This window comes from Jaculus jaculus, chromosome 7, assembly GCF_020740685.1.
Source record: "Jaculus jaculus isolate mJacJac1 chromosome 7, mJacJac1.mat.Y.cur, whole genome shotgun sequence".
NCBI classification, from domain to species: Eukaryota; Metazoa; Chordata; class Mammalia; order Rodentia; family Dipodidae; genus Jaculus; species Jaculus jaculus.
The window spans coordinates 27557897-27581914 of NC_059108.1; the positions used below are offsets into that span (position 1 = coordinate 27557897).

At 39.1% G+C, this 24018-nt stretch overlaps 2 protein-coding genes across 5 annotated transcripts in view; one reads left to right on the forward strand and one right to left on the reverse strand.

Moving 5' to 3' along the window:
- The window catches only part of Sacs (sacsin molecular chaperone), an 86348-nt gene extending 73271 nt beyond the window's left edge, over positions 1 to 13077 (forward strand). For 3 of the 4 annotated variants that reach the window (XM_045154589.1, XM_045154590.1, XM_045154591.1), the window contains one exon: positions 253 to 13077. In XM_045154589.1, coding sequence (XP_045010524.1) covers positions 253 to 11819 — 11567 coding nt within the window. In that variant the 3' untranslated portion in view covers positions 11820 to 13077. The remainder of the gene's footprint in view (positions 1 to 252) is intronic. The other variant, XM_045154592.1, reaches the window with a different exon arrangement.
- A 4663-nt stretch (positions 13078 to 17740) lies between these two features.
- Positions 17741 to 24018, reverse strand: part of Sgcg (sarcoglycan gamma) — a 63259-nt gene continuing 56981 nt past the window's right edge. Inside the window, exons 7-8 of the mRNA XM_004670540.2 lie at positions 21217 to 21340; positions 17741 to 18555 (exon numbers count right to left, since the gene is read on the reverse strand). Of these exons, the coding sequence (XP_004670597.2) occupies positions 18382 to 18555; positions 21217 to 21340 (298 nt within the window). The 3' untranslated portion in view covers positions 17741 to 18381. The remainder of the gene's footprint in view (positions 18556 to 21216; positions 21341 to 24018) is intronic.

Consider the following 24018-nt stretch of genomic DNA (forward strand, 5'->3'; position numbering starts at 1 on the left):
GAATATATTTGTAGAACACTGTAAGATACTTTTGAATATACTTTTAAAGCATTTTATATATTTGCTTCAAATAAGCACTTTGCAAAGAGAAGAATGGATTTTTGTATAGATTATCATTATTTAAAATTTAGTCCAGTTATGCTAAATTTTTTCATTTATCTAAAGCTACTTTCTATACCAATCTTATCTGTGAAAATAGAAGCCTTTTTTAGTAGAATTTGTATTGATAACATTTCTATGTGTAATTTACAGGAAGACCATGTACTCAGCTGCAGCTTCTAAATCCAGAGCGATTTGCACGCCTTATTAAAGAAGTAATGAATATATTCTGGCCTGGCAGAGAGTTGGTTGTTCAGTGGTATCCATTCAGTGAAGACAGACATCACCCATCTGTTGCATGGCTTAAAATGGTTTGGAAGAATCTCTATATACATTTTTCAGAGGATTTGACTTTATTTGACGAGATGCCACTTATCCCAAGAACGGTACTAGATGAAGGTCAAACATGTGTTGAACTCATTAGACTCAGGACCCCATCAGTAGTCATTTTAGATGATGAAACTGAAGCACAGCTTCCAGAATTTTTATCAGATGTTGTACAAAAACTTGGGGGCATTGTCCTGAAAAAATTAGATACCTCTATACAACATCCACTTACTAAAAAATATATTCATTCACCACTACCAAGTGCTGTTTTGCAGATAATGGAGAAGATACCACTGCAGAAATTGTGTAACCAGATAGCTTCATTACTTCCGACACACAAAGATGCATTGAGAAAGTTCTTGGCTAGTTTAACTGATATCAGTGAAAAAGAGAAAAGAATAATTCAAGAATTACCAATATTCAAAAGAATTAACCACTCATCCGAGCAAGGGATTTCCTCTTATACAAAACTGAAAGGCTGTAAGGTCTTGGATCATACTGCTAAGCTACCAAAAGATCTACGACTGTCTATTGCAGTAATAGATAGTAATGATGAAGCTACCATTCGCTTGGCAAACATGTTGAAAATTGAGAAATTAAAGACCACTAACTGTTTAAAGCTTATTTTAAATGATACTGAAAATGCATTTTATACACATGAGGAGATAAAACACCTTATGTTATGGATCCTTGAGAACCTATCCTCTCTTAAAAATGAGAATCCAAATGTACTTGATTGGTTAATGCCATTAAAATTCATTCAGATTTCACAGGAACAAGTAGTTTCAGCCAGTGAACTCTTTGATCCTGATGTAGAAGTGCTAAAGGATCTCTTTTATGATGAAGAAATCTGTTTCCCACCTGCTGTTTTTACCTCACCAGATATCCTTCATGCTTTGAGACAGATTGGTTTAAAAAATGAAGCCAGCCTCAAAGAGAAAGATGTTGTGCAAGTTGCAAAAAAAATTGAAGCTTTACAGCAGGTCAGTTCTTGTCCAGATCAGGATGTTCTGAAGAAAGCCAAAACCCTCTTAATGGTTTTGAATAAAAATCAGACACTCTTGCAGTCTTCTGAGGGAAAGATGACATTGAAGAAAATAAAATGGGTTCCAGCCTGCAAGGAAAGGCCTCCAAATTATCCAGGTTCCTTGGTCTGGAAAGGGGATCTCTGTAATTTTTGTGCACCTCCAGATATGTGTGATGCGGCCCATGCAATTCTAGTGGGCTCATCACTTCCTCTTGTTGAAAGTGTTAATGTAAACTTGGAGAAGGTTCTAGGTATCTTCACAAAGCCTAGCATTAGTGCTGTCTTAAAGCACTTTAAAACGGTTGTTGACTGGTACACTTCAAAAACCTTTAGTGATGAAGACTATTATCAGTTCCAACATATTTTGCTTGAAATTTATGGGTTCATGCATGATCACTTGAATGAAGGGAAAGATTCTTTTAAGGCCTTGAAATTCCCATGGGTTTGGACTGGCAGGAAATTTTGTCCTCTTGCCCAGGCTGTGATAAAACCAATTCATGATCTGGACCTTCAGCCTTATTTACATAATGTGCCTAAAACCATGGCAAAATTTCACCAGCTGTTTAAGGTCTGTGGTTCTATAGAGGAGTTGACTTCAGAACATATTTCCATGGTAATTCAGAAGATCTATCTCAAAAGTGACCAAGATCTTAGTGAACAAGAAAGCAAACAAAACCTTCATCTTATGTTGAATATTATCAGATGGCTGTATAGCAATCAAATTCCAGCAAGCCTCAATACACCAGTTCCTATACATCATAGCAAAAATCCTTCCAAACTTGTAATGAAGCCAATTCATGAATGCTGTTATTGTGACATCAAAGTTGATGACCTCAATGACTTACTTGAAGATTCTGTGGAACCAATCATTTTGGTGCATGAGGACATACCAATGAAAACTGCTGAGTGGCTGAAAGTTCCATGCCTTAGCACAAGACTAATTAATCCTGAAAACATGGGGTTTGAGCAGTCAGGACAAAGAGAACCACTTACTGTAAGGATTAAAAACATTTTGGAAGAATATCCTTCTGTGTCAGATATTTTTAAAGAGTTACTTCAGAATGCTGATGATGCAAATGCGACAGAATGCAGTTTCATGATTGATATGAGAAGAAATATGGACATAAGAGAGAATCTCCTAGATCCGGGGATGGCAGCTTGCCATGGGCCTGCTTTGTGGTCATTCAACAATTCTGAATTTTCTGACTCAGATTTTGTAAACATAACCAGGTTAGGAGAATCTTTAAAGAGGGGAGAGGTTGACAAAGTTGGAAAATTTGGTCTTGGATTTAATTCAGTGTACCATATCACCGACATTCCCATCATTATGAGCCGAGAATTCATGATAATGTTTGATCCAAACATAAACCATATCAGCAAACACATTAAAGACAAATCTAATCCTGGGATCAAAATTAATTGGAGTAAACAGCAGAAAAGACTTAGGAAATTTCCAAATCAATTCAAACCATTTATAGATGTATTTGGCTGTCAGTTACCTTTGTCTGTAGAAGCCCCTTATAGCTATAATGGAACGCTCTTCCGCCTGTCCTTTAGAACTCAACAGGAAGCTAAAGTAAGTGAAATCAGCAATACCTGTTACAACACTGCAGATATCTACTCCCTTGTGGATGAATTTAGTCTCTGTGGACACAGGCTTATCCTTTTCACTCAGAGTGTAAACTCAATGTTTTTGAAGTACTTAAAAATTGAGGAAAACAATCCTAGCTTAGCACAAGATACAATAATAATTAAGAAAAACTCCTGCTCCTCCAAGGCATTGAGTGCACCTGTTGTGAGTGTTTTAAAAGAAGCTGCTAAGCTCATGAAGACTTGTGGCGGCAGCAGCAGTGGCGGCACTAAGAAGCTTCCCACTGATGCACCAAAGTCATCATGCATTCTTCAGATCACAGTTGAAGAATTTCACCATGTGTTCAGGAGGATTGCTGATTTACAGTCACCACTCTTCAGAGGCCCAGATGATGACCCAGCTGCTCTCTTTGAAATGGCTAAGGCAAAGAAGCCGTCTGATGAGTTGCCACAAAAAACTGTAGATTGTACCACATGGCTTTTATGTACCTGCATGGATACAGGAGAGGCTCTCAAGTTTTCCTTGAATGAAAGTGGAAGAAGACTTGGGCTGGTTCCTTGTGGGGCAGTAGGGGTTCTACTGCATGAGACCCAGGACCAGAAGTGGACTGTAAAGCCACATATTGGAGAGGTGTTTTGCTACTTACCTCTACGAATAAAAACAGGGTTGCCAGTTCACATCAATGGCTGCTTTGCTGTTACTTCAAATAGAAAAGAGATCTGGAAGACAGATACAAAAGGACGGTGGAATACCACATTCATGAGGCATGTTATTGTGAAAGCTTACTTACAAGCACTTGGTGTCTTACGGGATCTAGCCACTGGTGGGGAGCTAACTGATTATACTTACTGTGCCATATGGCCCGATCCTGATTTAGTTCACGATGACTTCTCTGTGATTTGTCAAGGGTTTTATGAAGACATAGCTCATGGAAAGGGGAAGGACTTGACTAGAGTCTTCTCTGATGGATCTACTTGGGTTTCCATGAAGAATGTGAGATTCCTAGATGACTCTATACTTAAAAGGAGAGATGTGGGACCAGCAGCCTTCCAAATATTTCTAAAGTACCTCAAGAAGACTGGCTCCAAAAACCTTTGTGCTGTTGAACTTCCTTCTTCAGTAAAACTAGGATTTGAAGAAGCTGGTTGCAAACAGATACTGCTTGAAAATACATTTTCAGAGAAGCAATTTTTTTCAGAAGTGTTTTTTCCTAATATTCAAGAAATTGAAGCAGAACTTAGAGATCCTTTAATGAATTTTGTTCTGAATGAAAAAATTGATGAATTTTCGGGAATCCTTCGGGTCACTCCGTGCATCCCCTGTTCCTTGGAGGGGCATCCTTTGGTTTTACCATCAAGATTGATCCATCCAGAAGGACGAGTTGCAAAGTTATTTGATACTAAAGATGGGCGATTCCCTTATGGTTCTACTCATGATTACCTCAATCCCATTATTTTGATTAAACTAGTTCAGTTGGGCATGGCAAAAGATGATATTTTATGGGATGACATGCTAGAACGTGCAGAGTCAGTAGCTGAGATTAATAAAAGTGATCATGTTGCTGCTTGTCTAAGAAGTAGTATCCTATTAAGTCTTATTGATGAGAAACTGAAAATCAGGGATCCTAGAGCAAAGGATTTTGCTGCAAAATATCAGACAATTCCTTTCCTTCCATTTCTAACAAAGCCAGCAGGTTTTTCTTTGGATTGGAAAGGAAACAGTTTTAAGCCTGAAACCATGTTTGCAGCAACTGACCTCTATACAGCTGAACATCAAGATATAGTCTGTCTTTTGCAACCAATTCTCAATGAAAATTCCCATTCTTTCAGAGGCTGTGGTTCAGTGTCATTGGCTGTTAAAGAGTTTTTGGGATTACTAAAGAAGCCAACAGTTGATTTGGTTATTAACCAGCTGAAACAAGTTGCAAAATCAGTTGATGATGGGATTACGTTATACCAGGAAAATATTACCAATGCTTGCTACAAATACCTCCATGAAGCAATGACACAAAATGAAACGGTTAAGACAATAATTACTGAAAAGCTAAAACCTTTCAGCTTCATTCTAGTTGAGAATGCTTATGTTGCTTCAGAAAAAGTGTCTTTTCATTTGAATTTTGAAGCAGCACCATACCTTTATCAGTTACCTAACAAATATAAAAATAATTTCCGTGAACTTTTTGAAAGTGTGGGTGTGAGGCAGTCATTTACAGTAGAAGATTTTGCTCTTGTTTTGGAATGTATTGATCAAGAAAGAGGAAAAAAACAAGTAACAGAAGAGAATTTTCAGCTTTGTAGACGAATCATCAGTGAAGGAATATGGAGTCTCATTAGAGAAAAGAGACAAGAATTTTGTGAGAAAAATTATGGCAAAATATTACTGCCAGATACTAACCTTGTGCTTCTTCCTGCTAAATCATTGTGCTACAATGATTGTCCCTGGATAAAAGTAAAAGACACCACTGTCAAGTATTGCCATGCTGACATACCCCGGGAAGTGGCTGTCAAACTAGGGGCAATTCCAAAGAGACATAAAGCCTTAGAAAGGTATGCATCTAACATCTGTTTTACAACACTTGGCACAGAATTTGGACAGAAAGAAAAATTGACCAGCAGAATTAAGAGCATCCTTAATGCCTACCCTTCAGAAAAGGAAATGCTGAAAGAGCTTCTTCAAAATGCTGATGATGCTAAGGCCACAGAAATCTGTTTTGTTTTTGATCCTAGACAGCATCCAGTAGATAGAATATTTGATGACAAGTGGGCCCCATTGCAAGGCCCAGCACTGTGTGTGTACAATAACCAGCCTTTTACAGAAGATGATGTTAGAGGAATTCAGAATCTTGGAAAAGGTACCAAAGAAGGAAATCCTTGTAAAACTGGACAGTATGGAATAGGATTCAACTCTGTGTATCATATAACAGATTGCCCTTCTTTCATTTCTGGCAACGACATCCTGTGCATTTTTGATCCTCATGCCAGATATGCACCAGGAGCTACTTCAGTTAGTCCTGGACGCATGTTTAGAGATTTGGATGCTGATTTTAGGACCCAGTTCTCAGATGTTCTTGATCTTTACTTAGGAAGCCACTTTAAACTGGACAATTGTACCATGTTTAGATTTCCTCTTCGTGATGCAGAAATGGCGAAAGTTTCAGAAATTTCCTCAGTTCCATCATCAGACAGAATGGTTCAGAATCTTTTGGACAAATTGCGTTCAGATGGGGCAGAACTTTTAATGTTTCTCAATCACATGGAAAAAATTTCAATTTGTGAAATTGATAAGGCTACAGGAGCTCTAAATGTGCTATATTCAGTTAAGGGAAAGATTACAGATGGAGATAGATTGAAAAGGAAGCAGTTCCATGCATCTGTAATTGACAGTGTTACCAAAAAGAGACAGCTCAAAGACATACCGGTTCAGCAGATAACCTATACTATGGATACTGAGGATTCGGAAGGAAATCTGACTACATGGCTAATTTGCAATAGATCAGGATTTTCAAGTATGGACAAAGTGTCCAAGAGTGTGATATCAGCTCACAAGAACCAAGACATTACTCTCTTCCCACGTGGTGGTGTAGCTGCCTGTATTACTCACAACTATAAGAAACCCCACAGGGCCTTTTGTTTTCTGCCTCTCTCTCTGGAAACAGGGTTGCCATTTCATGTGAATGGCCACTTTGCACTAGATTCAGCCAGAAGAAACTTGTGGCGTGATGATAATGGAGTTGGTGTTCGAAGTGACTGGAATAATAGTTTAATGACAGCATTAATAGCTCCTGCATATGTTGAATTACTAATCCAGTTAAAGAAGCGGTATTTCCCTGGTTCTGACCCAACATTATCAGTTTTACAGAACACACCTATTCACATTGTAAAGGACACTTTAAAGAAGTTTCTGTCTTTTTTTCCAGTTAACAGGCTCGATCTACAGCCAGATTTATATTGCTTAGTAAAAGCACTTTACAGTTGCATTCATGAAGACATGAAACGTCTTTTACCTGTTGTTCGGTCTCCAAATATTGATGGCTCTGATTTGCACTCTGCAGTCATAATTACTTGGATCAATATGTCTACTTCAGATAAAACTAGACCATTTTTTGACAATTTGCTCCAGGATGAACTACAACACCTTAAAAATGCGGATTATAATATCACAACCAGAAAAACAGTTGCAGAGAATGTCTACAGACTGAAACACCTGCTTTTAGAAATTGGTTTCAACTTGGTTTATAACTGTGATGAAACTGCCAATCTTTACCATTGTCTTATAGATGCAGATATTCCTGTTAGCTATGTGACTCCTGCTGATGTTAGGTTGTTTCTAATGACTTTCTCCTCTCCTGATACTAATTGCCATATTGGGAAGCTGCCTTGTCGTCTTCAGCAGACAAACCTAAAACTTTTTCATAGTTTAAAGCTTTTAGTTGATTACTGTTTTAAAGATGCTGAAGAAAGTGAGATTGAAGTTGAGGGACTGCCCCTTCTCATTACACTAGATAGTGTTTTGCAGACTTTTGATGCAAAACGACCCAAGTTTCTGACAACATACCATGAATTAATTCCATCCCGAAAAGACATGTTTATGAATACTTTATACTTGAAATATAGTAATATTTTATTGAACTGTAAGGTTGCCAAAGTGTTTGACATTTCCAGTTTTGCTGACTTGCTTTCCTCTGTGTTGCCTCGTGAATATAAGACCAAAAACTGTACAAAGTGGAAAGACAATTTTGCAAGTGAATCTTGGCTTAAGAATGCATGGCATTTTATCAGTGAATCTGTAAGTGTGAAAGAAGATCAAGATGATCCAAAGCCATCATTTTCTGTAATTGTTGATACCCTCAAAGACTGGGCATTGCTTCCAGGAACAAAATTCACAGTCTCAGCCAGTCAGCTTGTGGTTCCTGAAGGGGATGTGCTGCTTCCCCTGAGCCTTATGCACATTGCAGTTTTCCCAAATGCCCAGACTGATAAAGTATTTCATGCTCTTATGAAAGCTGGCTGTATTCAGCTTGCTTTGAACAAAATCTGCTCTAAAGACAGTACATTTGTCCCCCTGTTGTCATGTCATACAGCAAACATTGAGAGCCCTACAAGCATTTTGAAGGCTGTACATTATATGGTCCAAACCTCAACATTTAGAACGGAAAAACTAGTAGAAAGTGACTTTGAAGCACTTTTAATGTATTTCAACTGCAACTTGAGTCATTTAATGTCCCAAGATGACATAAAAATTTTAAAGTCTCTTCCATGCTACAAATCTATCAGCGGTCGCTACATGAGCATTGTGAAATTTGGAACATGCTATGTACTTACCAAAAGTATCCCTTCAGCCGAAGTGGAAAAGTGGACCCAATCATCATCATCTGCATTTCTTGAAGAAAAAGTCCATTTGAAAGAACTGTATGAAGTGCTTGGCTGTGTGCCTGTAGATGATCTTGAAGTATATTTGAAACACCTCCTACCTAAAGTTGAAAATCTCTCTTATGATGCAAAATTAGAGCATTTGATATACCTGAAGAATAGATTGTCAAGTATTGAGGAGTCATCAGAGATTAAGGAACAACTTTTTGAAAAACTAGAAAGTTTATTGATTATTCATGATGCCAACAGCCGTCTAAAGCAAGCCAAACATTTCTACGATAGAACTGTTAGAGTTTTTGAAGTTATGCTTCCAGAAAAATTGTTTATTCCTAAGGATTTCTTTAGAAAGCTGGAACAACTAATAAAACCTAAAAATCAAGTTGCATTTATGACATCCTGGGTAGAGTTCTTGAGAAATATTGGCCTAAAGTACGTACTTTCCCAGCAGCAGCTCTTACAGTTTGCAAAGGAAATTAGTGTGAGAGCTAATACAGAAAAGTGGTCTAAAGAAACACTGCAAAATACAGTTGATATCCTTCTCCACCACATATTCCAAGAGCGAACAGATCTGTTATCTGGAAATTTTTTGAAGGAGCTGTCCTTAATACCATTCTTGTGTCCTGAGAGGGCTCCTGCTGAATACATCCGGTTTCATCCTCAGTACCAGGAGGTGAATGGAACACTTCCTCTTATAAAGTTCAATGGGGCACAGGTGAATCCAAAGTTCAAGCAGTGTGATGTGCTCCAACTGCTGTGGACATCCTGCCCTATTCTTCCAGAGAAAGCTACACCTTTGAGTATCAAAGAACAAGAAGGCAGTGAACTTGGTTCACAAGAACAACTTGAGCAAGTGTTAAGTATGCTTGGTGTTAACCTGGACCCCCCTCTTGATAAGGTCATTAACAATTGCAGAAACATATGTAACATAACAACTTTGGATGAAGAAATGGTAAAAACTAGAGCAAAGGTCTTAAGGAGCATATATGAATTTCTCAGTGCAGAAAAACGTGAGTTCCGTTTTCAGCTGCGAGGTGTTGCTTTTGTGATGGTAGAAGATGGTTGGAAACTTCTAAAGCCTGAGGAAGTAGTGATAAACTTGGAATATGAATCTGATTTTAAGCCTTATTTGTACAAGCTGCCTTTAGAGCTTGGCACATTTCATCAGTTGTTTAAACACTTGGGAACCGAAGATATTATTTCAACTAAGCAGTATGTTGAAGTGTTGAGCCGCATATTCAAAAATTCTGATGGAAAGCAGTTGGATCCTAATGAAATGCGCACAGTCAAGAGGGTAGTTTCTGGTCTGTTCAAAAGTCTACAAAATGACTCAGTCAAGGTGAGGAGCGATCTTGAGAATGCAAGGGACCTTGTACTCTACCTTCCGAGCCAGGATGGTAGGTTGGTAAAATCAAGTATCTTAGTGTTTGATGATGCTCCACACTATAAAAGCAGAATCCAGGGCAATATTGGTGTGCAAATGCTAGTTGACCTTAGCCAGTGCTACTTAGGGAAAGACCACGGGTTTCACACTAAATTGATCATGCTCTTTCCTCAAAAACTTCGCCCTCGTCTACTGAGCAGTATACTGGAAGAGCAACTTGATGAAGAGACCCCCAAAGTGTGTCAGTTTGGAGCATTGTGCTCTCTTCAGGGAAGACTGCAGCTTCTCCTGTCTTCAGAGCAGTTCATCACAGGGCTCATTAGGATCATGAAACATGAAAATGACAATGCATTCCTGGCCAATGAAGAAAAGGCTGTAAGACTTTGCAAAGCCCTCAGAGAAGGGTTGAAAGTGTCTTGTTTTGAAAAGCTTCAGACAACATTAAGAGTTAAGGGTTTTAATCCCATTCCTCACAGCAGAAGTGAAACTTTTGCTTTTCTAAAGCGATTTGGCAATGCAGTCATCCTGCTCTACATCCAGCATTCAGACAGTAAAGACATTAACTTCCTGCTAGCCTTAGCAATGACACTTAAATCAGCAACTGACAATTTGATTTCTGATACTTCGTATTTAATTGCTATGTTAGGATGTAATGATATTTACAGGATCAGTGAGAAACTTGACAGTTTAGGGGTAAAATATGACTCCTCAGAGCCCTCAAAACTGGAACTTCCAATGCCTGGCACACCAATACCTGCTGAGATTCATTATACTCTGCTTATGGATCCAATGAATGTTTTTTATCCTGGAGAATACGTTGGATACCTTGTGGATGCTGAAGGTGGTGATATCTATGGGTCATACCAGCCAACATACACGTATGCAATTATTGTTCAAGAAGTTGAAAGAGAAGATGCTGATAGCACTAATTTTCTAGGAAAAATATATCAGATTGATATTGGTTATAGTGAATATAAGATAGTTAGTTCTCTTGATCTGTATAAGTTTTCAAGGCCCGATGAAAGCTCCCAAAGCAGAGATAGTGCTCCTTCTACACCAACCAGCCCCACAGAACTCCTTACGCCTGGTCTGAGAAGTATTCCTCCTCTTTTCTCTGGCAGAGAGAACCACAAGACTTCCTCCTCCAAACATCATTCCCCCAAAAAGCTTAAGGTCAATTCATTACCGGAAATCTTAAAAGAAGTGACGTCAGTGGTAGAGCAAGCTTGGAAGCTTCCAGAATCAGAACGAAAAAAGATTATTAGACGATTATACTTGAAATGGCATCCAGATAAAAATCCAGAGAATCATGACATTGCTAATGAAGTTTTCAAACATTTGCAGAATGAAATCAACAGATTGGAGAAACAGGCTTTTCTAGATCAAAATGCAGACAGAGCCTCAAGGCGAACCTTTTCCACCTCAGCATCTCGCTTCCAGTCAGACAAGTACTCATTTCAGAGATTTTATACTTCATGGAATCAGGAAGCCACAAGCCACAAATCGGAAAGGCAGCAGCAGAGTAAAGAGAAATGCCCACCTTCTGCTGGACAAACCTACTCCCAGAGGTTCTTTGTTCCTCCTACCTTCAAGTCTGTGGGCAACCCAGTGGAGGCCCGGAGGTGGTTAAGACAAGCCAGAGCAAACTTCTCAGCTGCCAGGAATGACCTTCACAAAAATGCCAATGAATGGGTATGCTTTAAGTGCTACCTTTCCACCAAGTTAGCTTTGATTGCAGCTGACTATGCTGTCAGGGGAAAGTCTGATAAAGATGTGAAGCCAACTGCACTTGCACAAAAGATAGAGGAGTATAGTCATCACCTGGAAGGACTGACAAATGATGTTCATACATTGGAAGCTTATGGCGTAGACAGCTTGAAAACAAGATACCCTGATTTGCTTCCTTTCCCACAGGTCCCCAATGACAGGTTTACTTCTGAGGTTGCTATGAGGGTGATGGAATGTACTGCTTGTATCATAATAAAACTTGAAAATTTTATACAACAAAAATGTGAAAGTATTTAAAGAAAAGAGTGATCTTAAATGTGTTATAGCACAAATAAGATTTGCTGTCCTCCATTAAGCTTCATTGCCTGTTACCTGGAAATTGTGAAGCACATACAAACTGTTCTGGAAGCAGTTTAGAGTTGTGTGAAAGCTAAGGAAAACAACTGAATTGAAAAAATTATTTTGTAAATAGTTGTAAGCTGCAAGATTGTTAGGTGTGTTTGAACAATTTGGATGGCACATTATTGAACTGCACTTTATATAACCAAAGCTTAGCAATTTGTTAGATAAATCTGTACATGTCTGTGGTTAGGAGGAAGTTAATTTTATGTTTGTAAACATATTTTTGAAGGACCTAATGAAACACTGGACATACTGGTTTGAACATAAAAAGGGAATCAGATTTGGGAGTTATTTTTTTTTAAGTGGCTACTTTTGGATGCATTGTTATCAGCTGGATCTGATTATGAATTTGTTGCAATTTCACTTCTTGAATAGTGCATTTAAAATGGTACAGTATTTTAATCCTGATTATTACTTGACTGAGAGTATAAAGATAATTAGAGTGCACTGGGTGCACTTTACATCATTATTTTAATTTTTTACACCTTCAGTTTACAGCCTTCTTGTTTTATGAGAAGATTTAACTTATGAAAAACTCAAAAATAGTAGCAGGTCCCATGATCAGATGTTAATATTATTTTAGACAACTGCTTACCAACAATGGCATTTATCAGTAGAACATTGCCTTTGCTTGAGTGTACATATTTTTCACAAATGTCATTTGTATGGTATGGCTGAACAAGATGTAATCTTTTGTTGTTTAAAGGTGCTATAATTATAAAAAAAACTTTTTCAATATAGCACTTAGTGGGGATTTTAAAACATTTGACTTTGAAAACAGTAAAAGTTACTGAAATCATTGGTGATATCGAGTAGCTTATAAAAGAGGAATTTTGAAGTTGTATTTTCCCTGTGAGAGGTTTAGAACTGACATTTTTCATTATGGTCGAGAGTCCAACCATACTTATGTAACATATTTCTTTTGCATAATGTCAAAGAAAGGAAATGTTTATATAAGTGTATTGGCTGTAAATGATGCTAAATATATTTTATGCAATTAAGGGCTTACGTACAGAACATATTAAAACTTTTTTACTTTTATTGGTAATAAGGAATGTTTGCACCTCTGCAGTTGTTTTGCTTCTGGATGTGAAACCATGTAATTATTTCTGCTGTTACATTAAGTGCCATAATTTTAATAAAATAAAATGTATATATGCAGACATTTTAACTAGTATTTCTTGAGAAACCATAGTTCATTGAAAACGTACCTTATCTGCCATAGGATTTTGCCTTTCATACTAGTTTCAAGCTCAGCAATAATTATTCAATTTAACAAAATCATGCATATATCACTATTACTTATTACATCTTTAATTGCATTCATTATATCTTCTGCTTTTTTTAGGTGGCATATAAAGATTTGCATTTTACTCATTTTATTGATTCTTGTCTCATAATCTTAATTTTTCCTTTTTTAAAAAATCTTGTGTGTATATATATGTGTGTGTGTGTGTGTGTGTGTGTGTGTGTGTGTGTGTGTGTGTTATGCATATGTGTGTATGCATGTTTGAAGGTTAGAGGTCTCTGTCCAGGGGTCTTTCTTTAATCTCTTTTTAGTCTTTTTTTTTGGTGTATATATGTACAGTGTGTATGGATGTGTTCATGTTTATGAGTGCAGGTGTGTGTATGCCATGGTGTACATGTGGAGGTCAGAGTACAACTTTTGCATGTCCGTCTTCTCCTTCCACTTCATTTGAGGCAGAGTCTCTTGTTCACTACTTCATTTGCCAAGTAGCTTCTGGCAGATTCTCTGTCTTCCTTCTTACCATAGGCATGCAGGAATTACAGATAATTGCCACAGTGCTTGCTTTTATGTGGGTTCTAGTATCTGAACTCAAGGACTCACATTTGTGCAGTGAGTGTTTTATCCACTGAGCCATCTTCTTAGCTCACAGGAAGTTTTGATGTGTGTGCATATGTACATTTCCTGGAAGACTTGCCTTGGAGGTTTTGATGCTACAATCTCAAGTTTATCTTTCCTGGTTAATGGAATCTAAAGTGCATGGTGTATAGAGGTTTCTTAGGTGCTCATTTATTCAGCTAGTTAACAGATCTGTTGTATGTGTCTTCTTAAGTCTTTGTATCACCACTGGCATCCGTACTTTGCCCGTGACCTCTCTTTACTAAAGCCTTACAGTGCACATGCATTATGAGAACAGAGGCAATCTGTAAATGTCCAGTGATCTGTGTTATGCCACCTGGACTTTCAGACATTTGTTAGCATGGGCAGAAGGGTAAATAATGACCAAATAGCTGAATGAATACAGCTGGACAATAGGCATGTGATATATTAAGAAATCACATATTTTTAAAATCCAGATTTCGCAGTCATCCCTGTGAAAAAGAGGCCGTATACATAAGAGTTGAGTTTGCCTTCAACTGCTTAGGAAGCATTGTGTTTTCATTTTGCAATTTCATATTTTTTTGTATCCTAGCATCTTAGAAACTAGGGAGCTACTTTGTCAAATGAGCACCTTATCTAATTGTCTTTAGAAGTTTGCTTTTCCTCTTCCTCCTGAATCAGAGGGTGAACTCCCCATCTAGTACGAAGAGTTCTATATAGAAAGTTGCGGAGTGGCTGGTTTCATCCTTTCTTGAGGTATTCAGGATTCATAGAAAAAATAAGCAACTTGACATCACTTTTTATGACAGAATGTTTCTAAGTAGTGATTGGCCTCCACAGAAAGCTAGGGGTATGTCCCATTTCATGTTTATCATCTTACATAATTCATTAAGATCAAGTTGGCTTTATTCCAGAGAGATGGAAATAATTCAGCATACACAAAGCAGCAGATGTGATACATCCCACAAATATGCTCAAGAACAGAAAGTATATTATCATTTTGATTGATGAAAAAAGGCTTTTAAAAACATCATACACAATTTATAACATTGAGTAAGGAATTGTTTAGAAAATGGAAAAGTAGTTGCCTTTTGTTTTCTCTAGTTGCACTTTACTACTGATAAACTAGAGCCCCAAGATTAATTCAAACTTGTTGTTGTGTTTGTCATATTAAAGCTCAGGTTTGAATCTAGTTGTAAATACTCAGAAAGGTATTGGACAAAGTCTGATATCCCTTCATAGTAAAAGTCTTAAAGAAACTAGGAAGAGAACATATCTGAACATAATAAAAATTTATTTAATAAGCCTATGACCAACTTTATAATGAATGGGGGGCAAAAACCTTAGTATTTCCACTAAAATTAAGAGTAAGACTATCCACTTCCTCCATTCCTATTCTATGTGGTGCTAGAAGTCTTAGCAAGAGTGATAACACAGGAAAAGTAAATGTAAGGTATACAAATAAGAAGCCATAGTGTATTTATTTTCAGGTGATATTATATATAGTAGATCCTAAAAACACTAGAAAATTCTTAGAACTGATAAATGCTTTGAGCAAAGTGGCAGGGTACAAAATTAACATAAAGCAATCTGTAACCTTCCTATATACCAGTAACATATGCTGAGGGAGAAATTGGAAATAATTGCAGTCTCATGTAAATCATTGGAATAAATGTAGCCAAGGGAAGTCAAATACTTATATTATAAAAACTTTAGTAAATACTCAAAAGAGAAATTGAAGAAGACGGTAGAAGATGGAAAGACATCCCATGTTCATGGATTTGGAAGATCAGTATTGTGAAAGCAGCTATCTTACCAAAAGTAATCTACAGATTCAATGCAAGTCTCATCAAAATTCTGATGCCATGCATCACTGAAATAGAAAAAAAAAATCTCAAAATTGATAAACACCAAAAAATCTAAGCTAACAAAAACACTCCTGAAAGGAGTTTCAATGATAGGAATTTTCATCATGCCTGGTGTTTTAAGTTTTACTTAAAAAGTCACAGTGACAAAACATAATACAGGCACAAAAAGACAGGGGTCAATGAAACAAAATAAAAGATCTAGACATATACCCTTTATAGCCACCTGATGTCACAAACATGCCAAAAATACTGGAAAAAAAAAAGCCTCTAACCAGTTGCGCTGGGAAAACTGGATACCCACATGCAGAAGGATAGATCTTCATCTCTCTCGCACAAAAATCAACTCCAAACAGATCAAAGATTGTAACATAAGACCTGAAACTCCAAAACTGCTAGAAGAAAATGTAGGAAAATAACATTTTAAGATAATAGGCATAGGCAAAGACTTTCTGAATAAGATTCTAGTACCTCAGAAAACAAGGTTAAGATGGCCTCATGAGCCCCAAAAAAACTGTACAGGAAAGGAGTTAACTGAGTAAAAAAGTACTTTAGGAAATGAAAGTCCTTGCTAGCTATACATCCAACAGAAGATTGATGTCTAGAATATAAAAAGAACTCAAAACAACCCAATCAAATCTCAAAAGATGAACTACAAATTGCCAAAAAATGTTTTTAAAAAGTGTTCAACATCATTAGCCTTCAGGGGAATGCAAATTAAAACTGCGATTCCATTTCCCTCCAGTCAGAGTGGCAGTCACTAAGAAAACAAATGACAACAAATACTAGTGAGGGCATGGGGCTTTTCTTGTTTCCCTAATTGACTGTTGGTGGGAGGATAAATTGGTGTAACCACTATGGAAATCAGTGTGGAGGGCCCTCAGAAAACTTAAAATAGAATTACCATATGAGCCAGCTGTCCACTCTTGGGCATATACCCAAAGGATCCTATACCCATGCAGAGATACTTGTACATCCTTGTTCATTGCTGCTTTGCACACAATTACTAGGAAATGGAATCAGCCAAGATATTCAACAATAGATGAATGGCTAATGAAAATGTAGTTCAAATACACAATGAAATGCTAGTTAGGCATAAAGAAAAATGAAATTGGGAAATTTGCAGGGAAATGTACAGAACTGTAAAGTAAAATTGAAGTAACCCAGGCTCAGAAACACCAATACTACATGATCTCCCATGCATATCACAGTGTTGAAGCTTTGTATGTGTGTGTTTATGTGAGAGTGAGTGTGTGTAGACAAACTAGGCCAGTGGGAGAAGGAACAAAAAATCCAGAGAGAAGGATAGGGCAACTAACCAGTCCCATGTGATATGAAAGTGAAAGAGAATACTGGGTGTGGTAGGGTGTAAATGGGGCACAGGGGCATGGAGATGGGGGAGAATAGGAAGTAGTTCAACCAAAACTAAGTACTTGTAAAGAAAAATGTTGCTCTCATTTCTATCAGCTTCTGCAATTACCTGACACTGCACCTTGCACTCACTGATTCTGGCACATGTAGCTGCCAGCCTGTTGTCTGAAGCATGGAAGGAAATGTGGCCCACAGGCAGGAATCCCATTATTTCTTGGCCAGTGACAAAGTTTGTGGGCTTCAGTTTCTCCATTTGTCAAATCAGCATCATCCATTGACACAGTGGGCATAAAAGCACACCAGTTTTTCTAAGTGAAAATGACTATACAGATATAGGGTTATAGTTTAGGTTCATTTCCATAGTTACTTGGAACCTTGTGTTTTGCAACTGGCTGGTCTAAATCCTTGTCACAAATAATTTGAGAAAAAAATACCTACCCCAAGGGATTATTAAAAGGATTAAAGTGGGCTGGAGAGATGGTTTAGCACTTAAGCACTTGCCTGTGAAGCCTAAGGACCCTGGTTCGAGGCTTGATTCCCCAGGACCCACATTAGCCAGATGCACAAGGGGGCACATGCATCTGGAGTTCGTTTGCAGTGGCTGGAGGCCCTGGCATACCAATTCTCTCTCTCTCTCTCTCTCCCTGCTTCTTTCTCTGTCTTGTCACTTTCAAATAAATAAATAAAAATAAACAATTTTTTTAAAGGATTAAAGAAAGACTGAAACTCTGAAGTCTGACAAAAAGGATGGTAGATTTTTATTGCTCATTGACTATGTTACATAGAAAGCATGACTGATCTTGTGTAATTTCTTCCCTTGACTACACAGTGACAATCAGATCAGTCTCAAATGCCCGTAAAAACCTGAAGATTTTCTAGTGACACACGACACACTGCATTCAACTGAAGAGGGCACTTGAGTTTCATGTAAAGAAAGCATGATACAGACTTTGGGGATATTTTAGGGTTGACCAACTCTCCTCTTGTGAGGAGATAGATGTCTGCTGTTGAATATTATAAATTGCTTCTATACAGCAGTTCAAGGGTCCTCATTGACTTTGTGAGAGATGGGAAGCAAGGCTAAGAAGAGAAGAGTTTTAGCTGTTCTGATGAAAATGCAGTGGAATAGATATATTATTTTGACATTTCTTTGATTTTTCCTTCTGACATCCACTTATCATTTTGAGATCAGGTAGCTTGGGCCATTTTCATTAGCATGTTGTCCTTGCTGAGACCTTGGGAAGTGCATTTTCTTCCCCATCCACCAGGTATCCTCTCACTGTTGCAGAGTGTCCATTTGACCCTCTGTGTGAAGGCTGAGGCCATACCTCTTGGCTCACAGAGACGAGGCAGCTGTTCTGCAAAGGAGCGGTGGTCAGAGACAGATGTGGCTATGTTCCTGGCATGTGGTGTCCTCACCAGCCACAGACAGGTACAGCTTTCCATCAGGACACACACAGATTTCATAGAGTCCCTGAGAACTGCCAGAGGGGTCCCAGGTCCCCTGCTCCAACTTGGGCAAACGCACGGTTCCAGCATCAAGCACAAGCTGTTTGGAAGGAAGTAAGAGACATGAGATGTCAAAGAAACAGCCTAACCAACAGGAAACTCCTATCTTTAAAATGTTCCAGGGAAAGTAGTTTCTTCACCAAGACAATGAGCTAGACACCTGACTGTTCTTAAGTCCTGTTAAGATGGCTCATCTTAAAATTGAGTCCCATTTGGCATGGAGGCAGGGGCTGTGACCCCTCCTTCAGCTCGGAGAGGGAGCACTTTCTTTTCCTTGTGCCAGTAGTCCAGCTAGGAAAATGGACCCATTGTTCTTTATGGATTCAGTCAGTTGGACGGCTTCTCAGTTCTGTGATGCTTCACCCCCAAAAATGCCTTTTGTAATTTATTTGACAAAACTAATTAAAATCTTTAACCACTCACACTAATATTGTAATCCACAGTGACTTTATTTTATATTGTCTCTTGTGGAGACATTCAATCCACAGAAATATATTCATCTTCATAATTTAAACTGTGAATATTGAAATATCTGTTTATCTAGGAGAGGTAATTAACTCCATCTTATTAGCTGTCTACCTTTCCTGAACTTTTTAAAATTGTTTGAAACCCTACTATCTAGTAGATGTTGAAAGCAGTAGACACAAACAAAAGCCAATTCACAAGCAATGAAATCGACGGATTTTCCAGACAATTATAATCAGTCAAACTTGAATGTAAGCAAATAGCCATTGGTGGAGGCATGGAAACCTTTTCACTGAGGAAGTAAGAGTCGACACCCTGAGCAGGGTATCCTTCCCATACTGAGTGCCCACTTGTTAGATGTAGTATTGTGGCAAGCATAATTTTTTCCTTGACAAGCAAATCACATCTCCCTTCAATTCCTGTACTGTCCACCCATGACTTCCCCACTACTAATGAATGGGTGTCTGCTCCCTGCCACATGCAACAGGGGAGAGGCAGATACAGTACTGGCTACAAGATGGAAGGGGCCTGTCCTGGGGGGACCTAGCATATAGTCAGAGGAGAGGAAATTGAGTAGGGACTGTCCTGGGTCTGGGTTCTTTGGGTACTTGCTTTTCCCTGGAGGGCTATTAAATCGTTTGCTTCTGCCAGCTTCTTTCCTGTGTTTTCAGTTGTTGCTTTTCCTGTCCCTGGCAGCTCACACCGCTGCCCTGCTCAGCTTCACTTGCCTTCATGGAACTATATTCAGCCAGAGTCCAGACAGCTACCTCTTTCAGCCAGCTCCTAGTCAGGAGGAATGGCAACTGGAATAACTGATCCCACTGTGTACAGTTTGCAACATTCTGTGTAAGCATTAATGAAATACAATTATTTTATACTTAAGATCAGTTGAAGGGTTTTTTTTTTTTTTTCAGTGTGTGGCGACAAATTGAATTGGTAGTGAGATTCCAAAATTCTTGATTTTCACCTCTGCCTTTATCTGCTTATGACATTATAGCATTGTAAGCTCATAATTTACAGCTGGTAGAAGACTTTGATGTCCCACCTGCAGGCTGTCTTTGAGTGAGACTCTGTCCACACACCTTGGGGTGGCCTCTAATAACCTTCTACAGGTCATTACCATGCATCTCAACTACACTACATTTTCCTATTCATGTTAAACAAATTCATTTCAAAATATTACATCAGTGTCTTAAGACCTCATGGCATAGTTAATCAAATATTTTCACTGTTTGTCCAATAAGGAGATACGCCTAGAGGGTTAATGAACTTTCCAGAATCCATATAGGAAACCAGAGGACTGACCTCACACTGGGGAACCAGGCTTCCGGATTGACAGCCCCTGCACTGTGCTTTAGGAGCAGGGTCTGGACACTGTCCCCAGGATGGGAAGGCAGGAAGAATGTCAACAATGCATTTCACTTCAGTGGCTTACACTGACCGAATGCTCCCAGGCAATGGGGGCATAAAGGAATACAGCACACGCCATACACTGCAAATTGATGGAGCTGTTTAAAAGAGAAGTTGTGGGCCGGTACCTTATTTGAACAAATGACGGGTATGAAAATGCCTCAGATAGGCTAGAGAAGGCAGAGTTGTGGTCTGTGTACTGTGGTGCTCTATGCTTATGCTCAACCCTTCCCTTGTGGAACTTTTGGAACATTATTGACACACCTGCTTTCCCAACTGACCACAGCTGAGCTTTCTCCTGTTTTAAACAAACTAGGTTCCAACAATGGGCATGGTGTAGCTGCCTTACTGGACTGCAGTCCCAGAATGTGAGGCTCACTGTTGACCTTTAAAAATTGTTCTATTTTCTCTTTATTTTCATTTACACTTAAGTCCATGCAAGCGAGCCCGTTGCTTTGGGCAATAAAGAGGACAGTTGTCCCTTACAGGTGACTCCGGTGGTAGCCATGCTGAGAGAACCTGAGTCACTAGGAAATGGCAAAATTGATATTCTCTGCAAGCTGTGGAAGTTGGCACTTTTTTCACAGCTGAACTCAGCAAGTGAGCTGGTGACACAAACATCAGTCTGAGAAAACTGTCTCCATCGACCACAGAGTGATTCAAACCTTCTCAGCCTTCCTTCGATGCTACATATATTTCTGCTCTACGCCTTTAATTGTGTCTCATTATGGACCACCAGAAATCAGTGATTGAGCCTGTCATGGACGCAGTACTTGGAGCAGCACTGGGACACACAGTGGAAGCTTGACTGATAGATGGAACTCACCATTCCGTCACTGCTCTGCAAGAGAATGTCCATTTGAGAAAGTCCTTCGATTTTCCCAGCCTGAGCTTTAATGTGAACCCCTCTTGGGGCATCCATACTTAGACTTCGTGTAGGGGATTCTAACCTGAAATGAGAAAAAACTATTACTAACAAGTCACCCTTGAACAGGCATCGTGGCACTTTCCTGCAGCCCCAGCTGTTTGGGAGGCCAAAGAGGCAGGATAGTTCTAGTTGAGTTCTATGTCAGCCTAGGCAACCAATGAGGGGAAAAAAAAGTCAATGGCTTAGCATGTAAGATGTATTAACAAGGGATGTAGAATCTTCAAGAATCTTGAAGTCACTCACAAGTGCTAACATATTTTGAATTATTGACCAATAAAACAGAAACAAAAGGTAAAGAAGTAAGTATCCTTCCAATGATAATCTTTGAAATTAGTATCCTCTGAAAACAGGTAAACTCAATAGATGGCAGTGCTCCTTGCAGAGTACACAGATGGCATGGATGAGCACCCAGCATGTCATGCCACAGGGAACATGCCATTTGTGAACAACTAAAGTTATTACAGTAGTTAATGCACAGACTTACTTAGGAAAAAGAAAGCTATAAGGACAAATACTTGGCCTAGGTTTTACTTTCTTTCAAAAATCTTTTTGTTTTTGTTTTTGTTTTTTTTTCAGTAAGGGTCTCACTCTAGCCCAGGCTGACCTGGAATTCACTATGTAGTCTCAGGGTGGCCACAAACTCATGGCGATCCTCCTACCTCTGCCTCCTGAGTGGCTGGATTAAAGGCATGCGCCACCACACCCATCTCAAAAATCTTTTTTTTTTTTTTTAAATATTTTGGCTTATTTTTATTTATTTGAGAGTGACAGAGAAACAGGCAGAGAGAGAGAGTGGGCACGCCAGGGTTTCCAGCCACTGCAGATGAATTCCAGACGCATGTGCCCCCTTGTGCATCTGGCTAATGTGGGTCCTGGGGAATCGAGCCTTGAACCAGGGTCCTTAGGTTTCACATGCAAGCGCTTAACCACTAAGCCATCTCTCCAGCCCTCAAAAATCTTTTTAAATTTAGAAAGGTCCCAGTGCTGGGTGGGGGGCATATTTCTTTTGGGAACACTGTTTCAGTTACCTTCTCTTTGCTGGCATAAAACATCTGACCAAAGCAGCTGATGGGAGGAAAGTTTTTGATTTTGGCTTATAGTCTTGAGGGGAAGCTCAGTGATGGCAGAGAAAGCATGGCATGAGCAGAAATTAGACATCACCTCTGCCTCAGCAGGTGGAAACATTCCCAGGGGAATGAGCTGAGCTAATGGGCAAGCTAGGGCCAATAAACTCTCAAGATCCACCTCTAACAACACACCTCCTCTGGAAAGGCTCTGCCTCCCAAGTTGCCATCAGCTGGTGAGCAAGCTTTAACATACAAGTTTATGGGGGACACCTGATTAAAATCACCTCCAACACCGAACTGACAGGGTCATCAGACAGAATGGATATTGAGAAGGCCTTGCCTGATCAGAGTTTTCTGTGGTTGCACCAAATGCAGGAAAAGAACCAGGAATACATGGGCCATAAAGAAATTTCTTTATGTGCTTCTTCTTGGAAAAGGATGAATTCTACCAGATGGCACAGTGCAATCACCTGCAAGTGTTTTCAGCTGTTCAGCTTGAAAAGTTAATTTTACTGAAATGTCTACAGATCCATCAGAGAGAAGTGAGTAAAAGATGTGCAACTCAGGAATCTCTCCTGCTACAGGGTAGCATGGATAGGTGCAGAATTAGAGAGTATGGCAGGGTGTGGTGGTGCATGTCTTTAATCCCAGCACTTGGGAGGCAGAGGTAGGAGGATCTCCATGAGTTCGAGGCCACCCTGAGACTACACAGTGAATTCCATGTCAGCCTGGGCTAGATTGAGACCCTACCTTGAAAAACCAAAACAAACAAACAAACAACAACAACAATAACAACAACAGAATTAGGGAGTATAGGTGGCTTAAGAAGCAGCAAATTTGCATTTTAGATTGATATTTACTTGTTGGTCTCTTTTTTTTTTTCAGTGCCAGGAATCAAACCCAGGACATCATGAATGCTAAGCAAACTCTTTACAACTGAGCTACACTGTGACCTTTGGTAGTCTCTGCTGTGTGATGCAGTTCTCTGAGAAAAACCAGCCATTGCCATCTTTATCAGAAGAGTTGGCACTGCTCATGAAAGAGTTGATATTGGAGTTGACGTTGCTTTGCATAGAAGAAGGGTGCGTAGGGTCATCAGGCCCTCATCCTGAGGTCTCTGTGCCTGTTGTATGCTATGATGCATGAGGCCTTGTGGCTTCAAGGGGAGATGACGTATATAGAGAGGGTGGAAGACTAAGAGAGGGAGAGGGCAATCAAAGCAGCTCTGGGGAGGTTGTCATACATGCTAGGAGGAGACATATTGATGCTATGACTGCTCTGTGGTATCCATGCTCCTGTAACTAATGCTTTCCTGTGTTCCACAAGAAAGCCCGGTAAACTCATCAAGTTAAACTCTGGTGGAATCCAACCATCATCTGTGATGGAGGCCCTGCCTGGGCAAACAAGAACCTTCTCCCCAGAATGAAGTTCACAGTACAGACTTTATTTCCCAGTGGATGGTATGTTTAAAATTTATTATTTATTTACAAATATAGAAAGTGAAGAGAAAGAAGGAGAGAGAGAGAATTGGCATTCTAGGCCCTCTTGCTACTGAAAACAAATTTGAGATTCATGTGCTACTTTGTCTGTTTTGTTTTGTTTTTGTTTTTCGAGGTAGGGTCTCCCTGTAATT